This window comes from Strigops habroptila, chromosome Z (assembly GCF_004027225.2).
Source record: "Strigops habroptila isolate Jane chromosome Z, bStrHab1.2.pri, whole genome shotgun sequence".
Classification (NCBI taxonomy): domain Eukaryota; kingdom Metazoa; phylum Chordata; class Aves; order Psittaciformes; family Psittacidae; genus Strigops; species Strigops habroptila.
In genome coordinates this window covers 80971556-80987534 of record NC_044302.2, presented here as the reverse complement: position 1 = coordinate 80987534, position 15979 = coordinate 80971556, and the positions used below count along the sequence as shown (strand labels likewise).

Sequence of the window (15979 nt, the reverse complement as noted above, 5' to 3'; positions counted from 1 at the left end):
TTTTGAAAATAATACTGCAGTCACATTTTAAATATGCGATAGTGCAGATTCCCCTCCCTCTCCCCCGCCCCGTCTTAGTGTGGGGTGATATGTAGGATCTACTTTTCTCCTGATTTGAAACTGTTATACTACAAACCCTTATGCCATAATATCATTATAAATATAAATACAATTACACTAGTGAAGTACATATAGAATACTGTTTTGGTCCCTATTTGTAGGACTGATTGGCTTTGGTGTTTTAGCTACATAAACTTTGCTGGCTGTTCTTCTGTGTTATATTCCCCTTTTGACAGTAATGGTGGTATGGTAAACTGCTGTTTGACAGCTATGGAATGAGGGATTATTCATGACCATGTTTCATGTTGAAACCCTGTATAACAAATCTCTTTGTTCTTTCACATACTTCTCATGAAACTAGACTGTTTCTGAAAAAGGATGCAAAGCCCAAAAATTTTGCATTTTTGTTTTAATGACATTTTACTGTCAACATCATATTGTAAAAACCACAAAACAGCATTACAGTTCCTAAAGCATAAGTTTCTGGAGCTCTGCCTATATTCCTACCTTTGTGGCCTGTAATAACACTTTTTTGGATGTTTTTACCTTTTTCCCTGTCCTTTGCCCATCATATTTTCTTTTTTTTTTCTTTTTTGTTTGTTTTTTTTTTTTAACTTTCTAATATCAAATGACGTAGTTAAACTTCTTTAAAATTTCTGTTCCTCTTTCCTAGTTTGTTTGACTACCGCCTCTAGTATTTTATGTTTGGGGTTTTTTATCTTTGTCAAACTTGTCTTTTATTCACCTCTCAGCTATGATGACAGATGTTGCCTAAATGCTTAGGCTATCACATCTCATGGAGCAATATGATCAAACTTCAGTTGAAAATATTGCAGGCTTCACGAATCACCTGGATCTTATTCATAGCACTGATGACTTGGGAATGGCAACAACTGTAGGCCAACAAAATGTCATTCCTAATCATCATGACTTGTCAGTCACTTAAGTGAGATGAATCTGAGTTGTTCTTCCTTACACCAGTCAAGGTAGATGGGTCGTGACACCAGCTAAGTCTGTTGACTAAGTTCTTAAGACTTGATAATGTTTTGGGTTCAAACCGTTCTTTCTGCCATAAACACCTAACTGGTCTTTTTTTGTTTCCATTGTAAAGCTTTCATTTTGCCACAGAAGAAATTGCTTTACACCTCTTCTTCTTTATATTCTACTTTTTTGTATGGAAGAATACTCCAGTGACTTCACAAGTCGATTTCTTCAGTCCTAAGTGTTTCACATACTTCATGGTTTCTTTCCTCCCTGTTCCCCTACCACGTTTCCCCCATTTTTGGAAGAAGTCATTTAGACTTCTGTGTACTGCACTAGTCATAACCCAGGAATGCTGCTCATTGCCTTGGTTATTTCTAATTTGACCAGCAATGTAAGGCATGTTAGTGGTTGGAAGCCTTGGGTTTTAAACGCCAGCTTCTGGGATACTGGAAACAGTTGGTTGCCTTTTGATTTTATTACAGCTTGAAATATGCCAAGTCTCAACTCAGTTATAATGAGGGTGATAACTTTGCAAATGAATGCAGATCAAGTTGTTTCTTATCTTGCACTTAAACATACCCTGTTCCTATGGTAATCAGGGAGTCCTATCTTGATAGAGAACTTTAGATCACGTCTGCACCCAGTGTTAGCATGCATGTGTGTATACACATACATGTACACATACTGCTTTATAATTGGTGATAATCTGACTTGTATATGTATATTTTTGCATTACTATAGCATTCTGTCATCTGTCCCTTTATATACATTATGTATGGTCACACATGGTTGGCTGAGGAAAATTAGTCATTACCTTTATTCCTGTGCAGCTGTAAATTATATTTTAAACAGTTTAACAAGTGATAAGTAATTAAGTAGACTATTACCTTTCTGTAGTATGCATATAGGAAACTAGATGTATGTAGCAAGTTTTGGGGCAAATAGGAAATGTGCCATTGTCTAAAGAGCTTACAGTTTTAAATTAATTAAAATGTTTTAAAGGCTACAAATATTAAAGTATTTTTGATCAAATGTTATTTTGTGGAAGCACATTCAATAATTTATTGCTTTACATGCAAATTAATTTACCTGCTAAGCATTAATTTTGTCAGAATTTATTAACAAGAGTTGTCTTGGGATATAGCAGTTGTTTTATGAGAGTGATGTTCCATCCATGCAAATTATTTCTTTAAGAGACTATTCCCCTCCATTCTTTCAGCCATAGTCCACTTTCATTTTGGGTCATCAACTGGGTTGTGAGGTAAATGTAAACATGCTGTCTCACATATACTCCTACCTCCCAGTTTTCATAGAATCATAGAATCATAGAATAGTAAGGGTTGGAAAGGACCTTAAGATCATCTAGTTCCAACCCTCCTGCCATGGGCAGGGACACGTCGGACTAAACTGTGTGGCCCAAGGCTCCGTCCAGCCTGGCCTTGAACACCACCAGGGATGGAGCATTCACAACTTCCTTGGGCAACCCATTCCCATGCCTCACCACCCTTACTGTAAAGAACTTCTTCCTTATATCTAATCTAAACTTCCCCTGTTTAAGTTTGAAGCCATTACCCCTTGTCCTACCACTACAGCCCTAAGGAAGAGTCCCTCCCCAGCATCCTTACAGGCCCCCTTCAGATATTGGAAAGCTGCTATGAGGTCTCCACACAGCCTTCTCTTCTCCAGGCTGAACAGCCCCAACTCTCTCAGCCTGTCTTCATACGGGAGGTGCTCCAGCCCTCTTATCGTCCTCGTGGCCCTCCTCTGGACTCGCTCCAACAGCTCCATGTCCTTTTTATGTTGAGGACACCAGAACTGTACGCAATACTCCAAGTGAGGTCTCACAAGAGCAGAGTAGAGGGGCAGGATCACCTTTTTTGACCTGCTGGTCACGCTTCTTTTGATGCAGCCCAGGATACGGTTGGTTTCTGGGCTGCGAGCGCACACTGCCGGCTCATGTTAAGCTTCTCGACAACCAACACCCCCAAGTCCTTCTCCGCAGGGCTGCTCTGAATCTCCTCTCCGCCCAACCTGGTTTAGAGAGAAATGAATGGGGTTTACCTCTGAACCTGCCAATGTGATATTCTGCAAGTGCTACATGTGTACCTATAGTAACGCTCCTCTGTGGACACAGATCTTTGTTCTAGAAGTCAGTTCACTGCTAAGCTGGATTTGACTTCCTCTGCAGTGCACACAAGGCTGCATAGCTACAAGTATTCTCAGTTTCAACTGAAACCTCACTGTTTCTTTGTATGCATGTGTATGTATGTTAATATTTCATGGGAAGCAAAGTAGAATTGCATGTTCCTTTAGTTAGTGTCAAGAGCCTGAAAATAGTTTGAAATAGAAAACCACAGTAAATGACTGCTTTTCTCATGCATTATGTACTTGTTACACAGTAATAAAATTCTGTGGCTTCTGGATTGCACATTTGGATAGAAGGTGAAATGTTAAAAAAGGAAACTTTTCGTGACAGCTCCTGTGTTCTTGCAAACTATTTCAGGCATTTCCATAATTATCTGTTTTGACAAACTCCTTGTCAAGGGAGGAAAAATATACGTCAGTGAGTTGTAATAAGCATAAGGTTTCAATGACTGTTTCTCCCTCCCCCTCAGCCCAAATAATTACACTGAAATTACATTCTGTTTGCTTGCCACAGTGCATACACACTTTTCCCATTTGTTTGATCGTAAGTCTTATTTATTTGAGAGATGGTATGATCAAAACTACCTTCAGTCATGGAGACTAATTTACACAGAATTCATGTTCCTTTAACAAGAATGAGATGCAGTTTAGAAAAATCCTTTTTTTTTTTTTTTTTTTTACACTGTTGGGATTGCAATTTTCTTGCTTCTGTCTTCTTTCAGATGCTTCAGTTGAGAAGTTTTAAAACAAAAACTCTGACATGCAGATTGTACGTTCTTGCATAGAGAAGAACAGGGCTTAGCAAATGAGTATTTTATTCCGGAAGCCACAAAAAGCTGCAGAATAAGATTTACAGTTCTGGGAAATGCTATTTAAAAAGCACAGAAGTAAACAGCTATCTGAGCAAAATATTTTCCACCATTGTCCAGGATGACAACCAGGACTGAAAATTTGGCCATACTCAAATGACTTGACTTGCACTAAATAGCATTTTGCATAGTAAATTATGCATGGCTCCAGAGAGGGTTATTACTCAGTGTGAAAGAGCAGTAAAATTTGGCAATATAAAGAGCTGAGCTACAAAGATCTAAATGTAAGGGAGTGGTCAGAAAAGTCATTCAAATAATAGTAATTTTTAAAAAAGGCACTTAATGAAGCCATCATGTTTGAGAGTTTTTCCCTCTTGTTCACTTTAACTTTCTCCTCCGGTTTAAAACATAGGTGCTTGTCAGCCTTCACAGAAGAGTATCGAGGCACCAATTTGTCCCATTACTTCCAGTTTGCCTGTGCTGCAGATCCCAAGGCTGTAGAGGAGAGAGCTGCTACTCCTCTCCTGAGTGGGAGGGAGCACACGGCGCATTGGCTGTTTCTCCCAGTTCGCTGTCAGCACAGCTGAATGGGGGTGGAGGGAGAAGTAATGTGTACCAGGAAAAGGACTGGTACAGATTACATCATATGTAGAGTAAGGGGAAAGCAAGGACCAAACTGGGACTGAGTCACAGTTACAGTTCCTTGTTTGCTCTGTGGGCGCATCAAGGCTATGCATTGCCCTTTATTCAGGGCGGGGTGCAGTGGTGCCAGGCTAATTTGTGACTTTTGCTGCCTCTACAGAGTTTCATCTGTGATCTTGAACATATATGTTGTTCTGTAGAAAAATCTTTGCAGCATTGTAAAAATAATTCAGGCACAAACTCCTACTTACTCTGTGTGTTGCTGACGTGCTTTACATTCCAGTGTCTGAGCCTTTTCTTGTACTTTTGCCTCTCAATACATGTTCTTGCCAAATACATGTGTGCTACAGTGTGGTGCCCTAGAGACTATGTCAGCTCATGCCAGAGATTCTGCATTCTCAGAAGTAGCTATATAGTAACTTAGTAACAGCATTGCTTCTCTGTAGATTTGATTTAAACAAAAATTGTTGAGAGTTAGTATTTGACTGATGCAGCTTGGTAATACATGTGGTATTAGCACTACATTTAAACTAAACATTGGGCTGTCATAAAATGTATATTTGTACGTATATTTGTAATCAATATATTGGTTTAATACTTGCATTGTGTTAATATTAATGATTTAAGCCTTAATTGTGATTTTTGTGCTGTTACTGATTAATTCCAAAGAGTTAGTGCACCTCTCATTTCAGGACTAGGAACCCAAAATGCACAGGCTTCATCCAGAGTCAACTGTAACATGATCCCATGATTCCCTTACCATAGCATGGGAATCAGTTTCAAAACCTGTGGTACCATCAGACGTCCATTTCTGTATCTGCTTTATGTTTAAGGGGTCATTGCAGGTTGCAAGCACTGTTCTAAAACAGCACATATGTTAGTTTAGTGATTTGTTTGGATAATTTATCTAATTTATGCTCAAAGGCCAAAAAAAGCTGTTCTACAAAGCCTAGACAACAAGAGATGGCAGAAATCGCGATGTATCAAACAAGGATCATTCAGATAAATTTATTTTTGACTTATGGAGGTTGCATCCTTCAAAAAAAAAAAATCACCTTGAGTGCACAGAACCCAGTCCATATTTTAAAATTGCATCTGATTGAGATTTGCTGGAAAACTAAACCTGAATAAAGCAAATCATACATTGATTTGACAACAATTGCTGATTGTTGATAGACCAAAGATATTTAGCATGTATGTATATCACAAAATCAGCAGTCAGTTGGCTTGGTGTTTGATTTCAATAAGTATTTTAGCAAAACCAGTTATGCCTTTCTAATTTACGCTGTTCCTCTGTTTTTGCCATGCACTGACACAGCCCTCCCTTTACCACATTATTTCTTCTTCCCAACCAAATGCCACTGCTGAGCTCATGCTCAGTTGCTGAGTTCATAAGACATGCCCTGGATCAGAACATGCCGTGCTTCCCAATGATGAGGTCCTCTCTCTGCCTCCTACTCTTGAAACATGATGTAATATGCAATTATTTCATGTTGCCTCTTATAACTTGTCAAACCAGAAAATGGAGTTAACTAGTTTGGTAGTGTTATAAAAACAGGTGAATTGGCTGAACTTCTAGCACTTTGCTGGACTCCTAGTTAGTCAGTGAAGAAAAAATTCTGACATGTTAAACTGTCTTAAAAAAAATCAACTTTTTTAATCTGTTCAAAACCAAATTTTTTTCCTTTCCAGTTTTGCTAACTTGTATATACTGATTTTTAACAGGCAGAGTTTAAAGTTCAAGTTCACTTGTGGTTAAAGATAAAAACTAGGCACCAAAATGCAAGTATTCTGTGAATATTGAGTGTCTGTACATTTCCAACAAAGAACATTAATCTGTCCAGATTTCTCAGTTCTGGCATCAAATAATAATTAGCTAACTCTACTCAAATCAACAGAAATCACAAGGATTTCAATATAGGTAATTAAGATAACTTGGAAGGTGGGAATAGTTTCTAAGACAAGCTATTTATTTTTAATTTAATCAAAATACAAACCGTTCTGAAATGACTTGTGACATCTTGCTCATAATTAATACACAAGCCCTTTGTATTTATAGGTTTGGTATAGCATCTTTAGAAAATCACATGGAAAGAACAAAACCAAAACAAATGCCAGTGTTTACCTTTAAACAATCCCTTTTGGACATTGTTACATTGGTACTACATGTCTGGCCATCTGCATCTTTAGAGCTACTTGTTTACAAGTTTGGATTTGCCTTCAGGAGATTGAAAATGCTCCTTGCAAGGCAAGTGGTGTTCTAACTGATGGCTGGCTTGAGGACCGAGAGGGAAATAGCAAGGAAGTAAGAGCAAGGGAAGGAGCAGTTCTTCAGATTGTGAGTTCAGGAGGTGCTGCAGGACAGAAAGGGTTAAGTACAAACATTTGCCTGCGGAGAAGACTAGCAGTTCAGTAAAGGCTAGCCACTACTGAGCAAGACCCCAGTGGAATGAATAAGTAAGCGTAGAGAAACCTCTTTTGTATTTACGACATTTTCCTACCAGGAGGAACTATATTTATTGTGTAAGGCTACTAGTTTATTCAGAAAAGAGAAAGCTATGTCAAATGTGGAATCCTTTAAATGTGAAAGAAGATTCCATTCCAAATTGTCAGACAAAGCAGGTCTTCCAGTACAGCCTGGTAGGCACTGAAAATCCTTTGACTAGAGACAAACTTCCACATTTTTCTCCTTCTATGGAGTAGAGGTGAATACAGTTTCCAAGCAGCAGAGGATGCATGATGATACATCTCAGCTGCCAGAGTTAAGTGAGAGCTTTAAACAAAAATATAGTTTCCAAGAAAAGTGGAAATTTTGTGCTAGCAGCATAAAATGCAGCCTGATCCCTTTTGCAGCAACACGCTTGGAAGGCAGCAACATGCCTTGTGCTGCATTGCCCCCATGAGCAGGCCATTTTTCATTCTTTGTTCTGCCGCAGTTACCACTGCTAAGATGTCAGAATGTGCAGAAGTCGTCAGTTTCTGGATGAAAAGCAGCTGCCTCAACCCCACATAGGACCACTTTGGCATTTCCTTAATAATAATAATGTTAGGTTCTTCAAGGAAACCTTGGAGATCACTTTATTAAACCCTGCCTTTCTAAGGAGGGAAGGCAGGCAGCTGCAATCGTTAGAAGGATCAAAAACCTCATAGAGCTTACAATAATTACCGAAGCTGGACAAGTAGTTACATGCAGTGAGTAAAATTTCTTCTTTTACATTCCACCTAAAAGTGAACGGTAGTACACATAGTTGGACTTAGTTCTCATCACGTGTTATCTTGTTCCAAATGCTGGAAGCTGATGCATTTCCAGGTGAACCTCTATATGTAAGGATTTCAACTGGTATAAAACATGGCTGGATGTCTTCAGGCATTTTTCCTTTTTTAGTTTTGCAGCACAATCCCAATCCTTAGATTCCTCTTTTAATAAAAACGATGAAGGGCGTTTCTGATACTCTTTAGATACCACGTCTCCTGAGAACTGCAGGTTCAAAGGGCTTATATCTTTTATTTGTATAAAGAGAGTGTGTGAATAACAAGCTAACCCTTAGAAAACTGCGGTTACCCAGTAGGCACCATGTTCTCTGTGTTGGATAGAATGATTTTGCATTTCCCCTAAAGGTCAGAGCACATTACATATTTATGCTCTTATATTTCCTCAGAAAACTTACATAGTATGTTGGGGGGGGGGGGGGCTATCTATAGTGAAGCTAGCCATCTATAAAACATTGCAATTCATCTTGAAGGAGGAGAGAAGATAAAAGTTCTGAACCTGCCAATGTAATTAAATAAAAAAGAAGACTCAGCTCCCAGTCGCTGCTTAGAGTTATTGAACAGTAAAGGACTGGGCATCAAGAGAGCCTCAGAGTGAAAATGTAGCTGTGTGCAGGTGAGGTGAAGAGCCTGTGGAGCTATGCAGATTTACTTAGGCTACTTGTCAGGGGCAGAAGAACCCACAGATGTCAGCTTCTCTACCACTCTTCAGTAGGTGATAGGAAGCCCTGTAGAACCAGGAGGATGTTTGAGGAGGAGCCTTTCTAACACTCGCTGTAATTAAGTACAGTGAGCCATGCAGATAAAAGCCAAATTTGGAAGATTTGTTGTAAAGATTCAGCACATTTCTAGTGTGTTTTAAGGATAATTTCTTCTATAAATATGCATGTAGTAATTTCATTAAAATTTGCATTATGAACCAAGTTGATTATCTTATTCAAATTTGGAAATGCCTGTAATGGCAGGGAAACTTTGGTAATTGAACCAATAGTACTTAGAAATACAATCACCATGTGTTTTAAAAAAAGTACATATAGTGAGAATTGAGAATGAAGTATTTCTTTGAGGCAATATTTGGAACAGGAAGGACTCAGAGAATTCCACAGAATTGTGGAACTGTAATAGGAATTCCATACTTTCCAATATCAAAGCACAAGATATTTATGCTAAGAAAACTCATTTATTTGACACGATTCTTGTAAGGTGCCATTTGACACAAGATTCCTCATTCACGTCTTCTTTAGTTTGAGCACAGGAACCCTGGTTTCAGTGTACATGTTAGTGGCATGAATTTAATGCACAAAATGGACGTGTGCAGATACTTTGAACTTGAAAAATTTTTGTCCAGGTATGGTTCGTATAGAAGATTCTGAACAAGTCACTTCAGTTTTATGTGTTTGCTAATGAGTGTCATTCCTCATGCTTTTTTCAAGATCAAGATGGTTATTTTACTAGATCACAACTCCACTTTGGCCAGTGAAAGCTGATTAAAAGAGTCTTACTTGGATCTGAAAACCAGATGACAGTTGCACATCAACATTTAAGGTGGACCTGGAGCATTTGGAGTTTAGTTACAGCTGCTATTATGTGACTTAGTTACAGATGTTATTACCTGATAAAGATAACTTTGTTAAAGTAATCACTGGAAAATACCTGAAGTTAGTAAGTAGCTGTTCACTAGCTAATTAGTAAGTGAATTACAGTTGTGCTTTAATAAATCATTTCATGCTCTTTTAGCAGACACTACGATGCACAGATACCACAAAGGTGTGCACCCCTATTTCGTAGTCGTGGGGTAATATGAGCACCATAGGAGCAATCCTCTTGAAATCAGTAAGGTCATGGTAGATTTATACAGGCATGTAGTAAACAAGGATGGAATTAAGAGATGTTATAATGAGGCTTTGCTATACTGACTGTTGAAAATTTTACCTTGTTACGCTTGGCAGTATCTTTATTTGAGTGTGGCAGAATTTTGTTCCTTCCGCCTGCCTCCCTTTCAGTTTGCAAAATCTTTTGTGTACTACTTGTGTATTTTCATGCTGAACAGGTGTGTGAAGTGTTTTGCCTCTGCTCTGCGCATCTGTGAATTTAAGAAGCAATTTAATAGAGGCAATTATGGGCTAAGAAAAATATGTTAGTTTTAGTATCTCTAAGACAAGGTTTTCTTTAAATACTGCCTTTTAAAATGTTCTTAAATGTTCACATTCCTGCTTTGTCAACTCTTGGCAATATCACATGTATTTTAATGCCATTTTTAAAATAATGTCATGGGTACTGGTCTAATGTCTCCGTAGCTCTTCCAAAGTGTTCAGCCTTTTTCCTCCTGTATCCCAGTCTAAATGTAGGTATTAGCAGCTTCCTTGTTGCATGGTGTTGGTTACAGTCAAGTTGTATTTGGGCTCAAAGCGTTATAAATATGCATATCACCTGTCTCCTTTTGTTTAGAATACTTTTCACTATCTGCCCTAACAAAAGCACAGGGAAGTCTTGTTAGCAAAATTTGCAAAACATCCTTGTAATAAGAAACATATGCTAACAAACAGATAGAAACCAAACCAGTATTTTTCAAGGCTTTTTGTGTTTGCTTTGGGAGTTCTTTGTGTTTTCCTCTGAACAAGATGGCAAGGTCTGCTAGCAGCTTTTTTTCTATTATACCTGTGGACAAGCCAGTAATTGCATTTGCTTCAACTCAGCCTCAGCATTTCTCAGTGCAAGAAGCCAATCCCAGTTCAGGTCATTTTTATTAGTGAATTTCCAGCTTTAACCTGTACCCAGCCATGTTTTGGTACAGAGCTTCATGAAGTTGAACCAGCAAGCTGTACGAGCCTTCTCTGCATACATGTTCTGGGTGGGTTTTTTGGCCTTGCAGTAGGATCATGCATCATACAGTTGCTTCAGTTTATTAGGGGTGGAGGTAAAATGTTAAACCTAGTTCATTTTTGTTTGATTTTTTACCTGTGCAGAGGCAGTAGGAAAGATTTTGCACCTGTCATGAATGCACTGCATTAATTTTAGCTAGTACCCCTGGTAGATGCCTAGCATTAGCATAGAGTCACCTTAAGCAGTGTTGTGCTTAGTGTCCTCATCATAACTCCCCATTCACCTTTGCCGGCCAGGCAGTCATCAGCTGCGCAGCTGAAGGCAGATTGTCCTCCTCTGCTGCTTGGACCATGCTGGTGCTTGGCCTTGCTGAGCTGTCTTCTGAGTCTGGAGCAGGGTTTCCCTCAGGGATTTTTATGCTGTCCCCCTGCTTTTTCTCCTGATGCCATCTCAGTAGTTTCAGTTCTGTCCTAGTGCTTTTCTTATTTTATTTTTTATTTAGGTTGTTTTGGGGGGTTTTTTTATTTCTTGCATGGCTTCAGCTTGGAGTCAAGATTGAACATCTGTTTCTCCCAAAGCTGCACCCTGGTACACAGATACCTAAGGTCAGAGGCATAATGAGCTGCAGAAGAGATGCAAGTGATAAATAACTATATAGTAGCAAGTTCTACATAGAAAGCAATATAAAAGGTAGCCTTTTTTGTAATGCATTTTCACATTTGTTGATTACTGGGTATCTTTTCCTTTTTGATCCAATAGAATACTGAAACTGGGATACCACAGTGCAGTTTTGCTTCAACAACATGATCAAAACATTAAGAATATTCTAAACCAGGGCTGATATTGAAAACCAGTTAATTTTGTGACAGTTTATTTTACCTACATACCTGAAAGTTTGGATTATAAAATTAAGAAACAATGACTGTTTAAAGTGTTTTATTCCAATTTTGTGTATCGCACTGACTGCCGATGTATCTAATTATCTTTCTATTGTGTTATTAGGAGATTCTTAGGAATGAAAGTTACAGAGAAGAAATGAAACAGAAAACCAAAGATGTATCTGAAAAGGATAAGCTGCTTCAGGCTCAGGGATACAAGGAGGGACTTGTTGCTGAACCAACTCATACTCACATTAAAGGCCACGCATCTGCCCCTTACTATGGAAAGAAGGAGCCTTCGCAAGATCCAACCAGCACTGCAAATACCTTTCAGCCGGGCTCCTGGATGCCACCAAGCAGTGATAGTAGTCGTAATAAGTAAACAGTTGTAATGTACTGATACTGCTAATGGATAAATAGTTTAATACGAACATTAACAACTGGTATATATGTCTGCAATAAAGTAATATTAAAGGAGTTTCATTTATGTTTGCAGAACTGTTCACATACGCTTAATCATGACAAACTACTGGAAAGTTTTTGGGTTTAGTGAAAAGCAGCATTGTGTTACCGTGTAAATTTGTTTTCAACAGTTGCTGTTCATCAGTTACTTTTGAAATCATAGCCAGATTTTATAGCTAACTTTATTTTCTTAAAAATAAATGAGTCTTCAAGGAAAAAACAATTTAGAATTATTATTGGTTTTGATGTAATTAATTTTAGTTAATCAGTACACTTAAAATTTTCCCAAACCTAGGCATTAATTTGAGATAGTTTTTCAAAATGCTTGTTAATTCCCTTGGCAGTGCCAGTGTGCTTTCCTCTGGCAAGTGCACAGAAAAGTTCATCTCACTGACAGGAATCACTATGACACCACACTGACTATGCACTGTATTAATCTTACAGATATTCTTATAACTTAAGAAAACAGTCAACATATTTGAATAATGTTTGATTTGAGCCAGCAGTAAGCAAAGGATAAAATCAGGCTGACTTAAACTACATGTAACTACCATAACAGACTTTAGAAGCACTTGGTAAAGTTGCTGGAAAATAACACAAGGTTTGGGACAAGGGACTGTCATGAATAAAAAAGTTTTTATTTATTCTTGGTGTATGCAAGGATTTCCCTGAATTACTACATGTATTTGGCCATAGTTTAGATACATAGAATGTGCAGATTATTTGCCTTAGAGATGACACTTCAGAGCTTCAAGTCAAAATAAAGACCATCCAATTTTTTGAAAAAGTATCAAATTTATTTGTGCAGTGCATCCTTCATCAGTTCTCCTCCATGTGTTTTAAGCTAGTATGTATCAAAGATGGAACAGGTACACATTTGACAACACTTGATTCAAAATGTGGAGACTTAATCCCATGTGTTTATAAAATGCTGAAATGCCACATTCTAATAATGCTTGCTTTGACCAACAAACCTAAAAGGGGAGCAACAGTACTTCACATTCACTTCATTCAGTTAAGACTCCCCATTTCCAATCGCTCTTGGTGTCCACCAGCTCTGTAGGTTGTCTTTTTGGAACAACAGAATTATATTAAGGTTTTATTTTTAAACATAATGAAGGTCTAGTTGCTAGAAAGTGTAACTCTGTGCTGCTGTTTAGAAATACACTAAATCTAAGAAATTAATGACCGACACAAGCTTTTTAGAACTAGACTTAATAAAAAATTAGGCTTTGAAAAATTAATCGCTTGTTAGAAAAACATTAATTTGAATTAAGTTTAAATAATGTTGGCGTATTTACAACACAAACCCAACTTGGATTTTTTCTAGCATGGCAGCATTTTGCAACCTGGAAAGCAGCAGAGTTCCAGGGTCCATGAGACCAGAGATCCCCCCTGAACTCAGAAAGTCCCAGACCAAAGGTAGCCAGGAGGTTAGCAAGTAGGAAGAACTACTGGCACATCCTCCTTCTATACTCTCCACAGAACACTAGGCCACCTGGGCCTTTGGTCTCATCCCATTTATGGCTATTCTTTGAGGCATAAAAAGTGTTTGAAGGCAGAAGACAGTTACAGGTGGAGTATTCAGGTAAGCATTAGGGAAACCCAAACAACATAGGAGTGGCTCAAGACAAATGAAGATAGTTATAACAAGCAATCGGATTCCTAGAGTTTGGGCTCAATTTAAATACTGTTGATGGCTGGTAGTTCAGGAAGAGCTAAGATAGGTTCTTTTTGCAGACTGACCCCACCATCAAAGACACTGCAGCAGCCTCTCTGGGCAGAGAGCCGAATGAACCACAGGGCCATATGCAGTGTCCTTAAAAGAAATTGGTAACGTGCTGCTAAGGAAGACGCTAGCTCATCTCTACAGCTCTGCTAAAAGTACGCAAAAACTTGCCTTTCTGTAATCCAGTTTACCATTCACAATTTCCCCCATAATTTGACAATTTTAAGACACTTAGGCAATAGCTCAGCTAAGGGGAAAAAAAACAAAAAACCATCTATGTCCAGAGCCACCCAACACATTGTTTTTTTTAATTTAACATGTAAATTTAGAAAAGCAACCTAGACTAGAACAAGTAGATTAAATGACTGTAACAAGTGTCATTTGGATAAACTAACACAAATCATCTCAGCAGAAAAAAAAAAAAATACACTGAAGGGACGGAATTCCCTGCATCAATAAGAGGATCAAGTATCAAAGGACAGTTACAACACAAAATGTGTAAGTATTTCATTTAGGAAGTGGATTCTTTGCACAAGGAAGATCTTTTTTCCCCATTTAATCCTTCTTCGTTCGTTTGGCTTTTGCAATATTCTCTTGGCGTTTCTGTTTCTTCTTTTGCTCTCGTTCCCTGGCCTCAATCATTTTTGCAAGCTTCCATGAAAGCGCTGCACTAATTATGAACAATGGTGTAAGGGCCAAGATCACTGTAGTAAGAAAGCCGTATGGGTCCTTTGCAGCCCACTCCACGATGTATTCAGCCCAGGCCTTAATATCAATCATCTTTTCTGGTTTTCTATTGGGAAAACCCTATAGAATAACAAAAAAAAGAAAATATTTCTGAGTATTCAGAAAAATAAAGGAATGCATACACAAAAATTGCCATTTTAATGTGTCATCATCTTTCATTATCAAAGAGCAAGCTCAGTTTTGCTAGAAGTTAAAAGTAGTGCATCATACATGAAAGTGTAATACTAAGTGTTGATCCTACCTTAAACTACAGTCTTTACAAAATAATTAGGTATTTCATTCCACAGAGCTTCAGATAACACCAAGATGCTTCATGAAAAAAAGTGAAGCCCGTGCTTCTTTGGAAGACAAGGAAAGAGAGCCCAGTCGGGTTGTTTAGTCTGGAGAAGAGAAGGCTCAGGGGAGACCTTATTTGCTCTCTACAACTACCTGAAAGGAGGCTGTAGGGAGGTGGGGTCGGTCTCTTCTCCTGAGTAACAAGTGATAGGACAAGAGGAAATGGCCTCAAGCTGCACCAGGGGAGGTTTAGACTGGGTGTTAGGAGAAATTTTTTCACAGAGAGGGTGGTCAGGCATTGGAACAGGCTGTCCAGGGCAGTGGTGGAGTCACCGTCCCTGGAAGTGTTCACAAACTTGTAGACGAGGCCCTCACTGACATGATTTAGTGGTGGTCCTGGCAGTCCTGGGGTCAAGGTTGGAGTTGATTATCTTTAAGGTCTTTTCCAACCTGGTTGATGCTGTGGTTCCATTATTTTTCTATAGGGCTTCCTAGGGAGGTGAGGGAGCCGGGCCGGAGCTTTAGACGGTGAACTAGCAATAGCCGGCGAGTCAAAAACAACCTTAGGGCTGTGCCGGCGGCGAGGCGCATGGTGGGGGCTGCGGAGCCCCGGGGCCCCTCGGCCCGGAGCAGGAGCCGGGAACCGACTGACACCGGGCACCGACACCGGGCCCTCTCCCTCCCGCCACCGCCGCCACCTCCCCCACGCCTGCCCCTAGCGGCCTGCTGCACGTCCCGCCCCGCCCCTCCCAATGGCCGCGCTGTGGAGACCTCGACCCCGGCCTCACTCACCGGCGGCGGGGGGCCCAGAGCCGCCCCGGGCACCCTCCGGGCGTGCCGAGCGACGGAAGGCTGCCGCCCAGGTCCCTGCGGAGAGAACACACAGCCCGTGAGATAAAGGCGCCGCAGGCAGCGCTGCTCCGTCGGAGCGTGGCGGCGGCGGGAAGGCACCGCCGGGGCCCGGGGCGGGGCGAAAGGGGCCGCACCACCCCGCCATCCCTCCCGCCGCCCCCCGCCCCGCGGTACCGCAACCCTGCGGGGCGCCGGCCTGCCGAGCGGAAACAGGAAAGAGGCACCAGCAGCCGTCACCGCGGGGCGGGGCAATGCCGCGCCGCGCCCGCACTTACCGGCGGCGGGCGGAGCCTCCGGGGTGG

The 15979-nt window shown here is 40.1% G+C and overlaps 2 protein-coding genes across 2 annotated transcripts in view; one reads left to right on the top strand and one right to left on the bottom strand.

The window, feature by feature from the left end:
* NDUFAF2 (NADH:ubiquinone oxidoreductase complex assembly factor 2) overlaps nt 1-12868 on the top strand; it is a 64715-nt gene extending 51847 nt beyond the window's left edge. Inside the window, exon 5 of the mRNA XM_030470894.1 lies at nt 11736-12868. Coding sequence (XP_030326754.1) covers nt 11736-11993 — 258 coding nt within the window. The 3' untranslated portion in view covers nt 11994-12868. The remainder of the gene's footprint in view (nt 1-11735) is intronic.
* SMIM15 (small integral membrane protein 15) lies at nt 12691-15938 on the bottom strand. Its single transcript, XM_030470897.1, has 3 exons — nt 15852-15938; nt 15618-15692; nt 12691-14609 (listed from the first exon to the last, which is right to left on the bottom strand). Exon 3 carries the CDS (start codon nt 14580-14582, stop codon nt 14358-14360), a length of 225 nt encoding a protein of 74 aa, XP_030326757.1. The 5' UTR covers nt 14583-14609; nt 15618-15692; nt 15852-15938; the 3' UTR covers nt 12691-14357.
* Between the last annotated feature and the right edge of the window lie 41 nt (nt 15939-15979).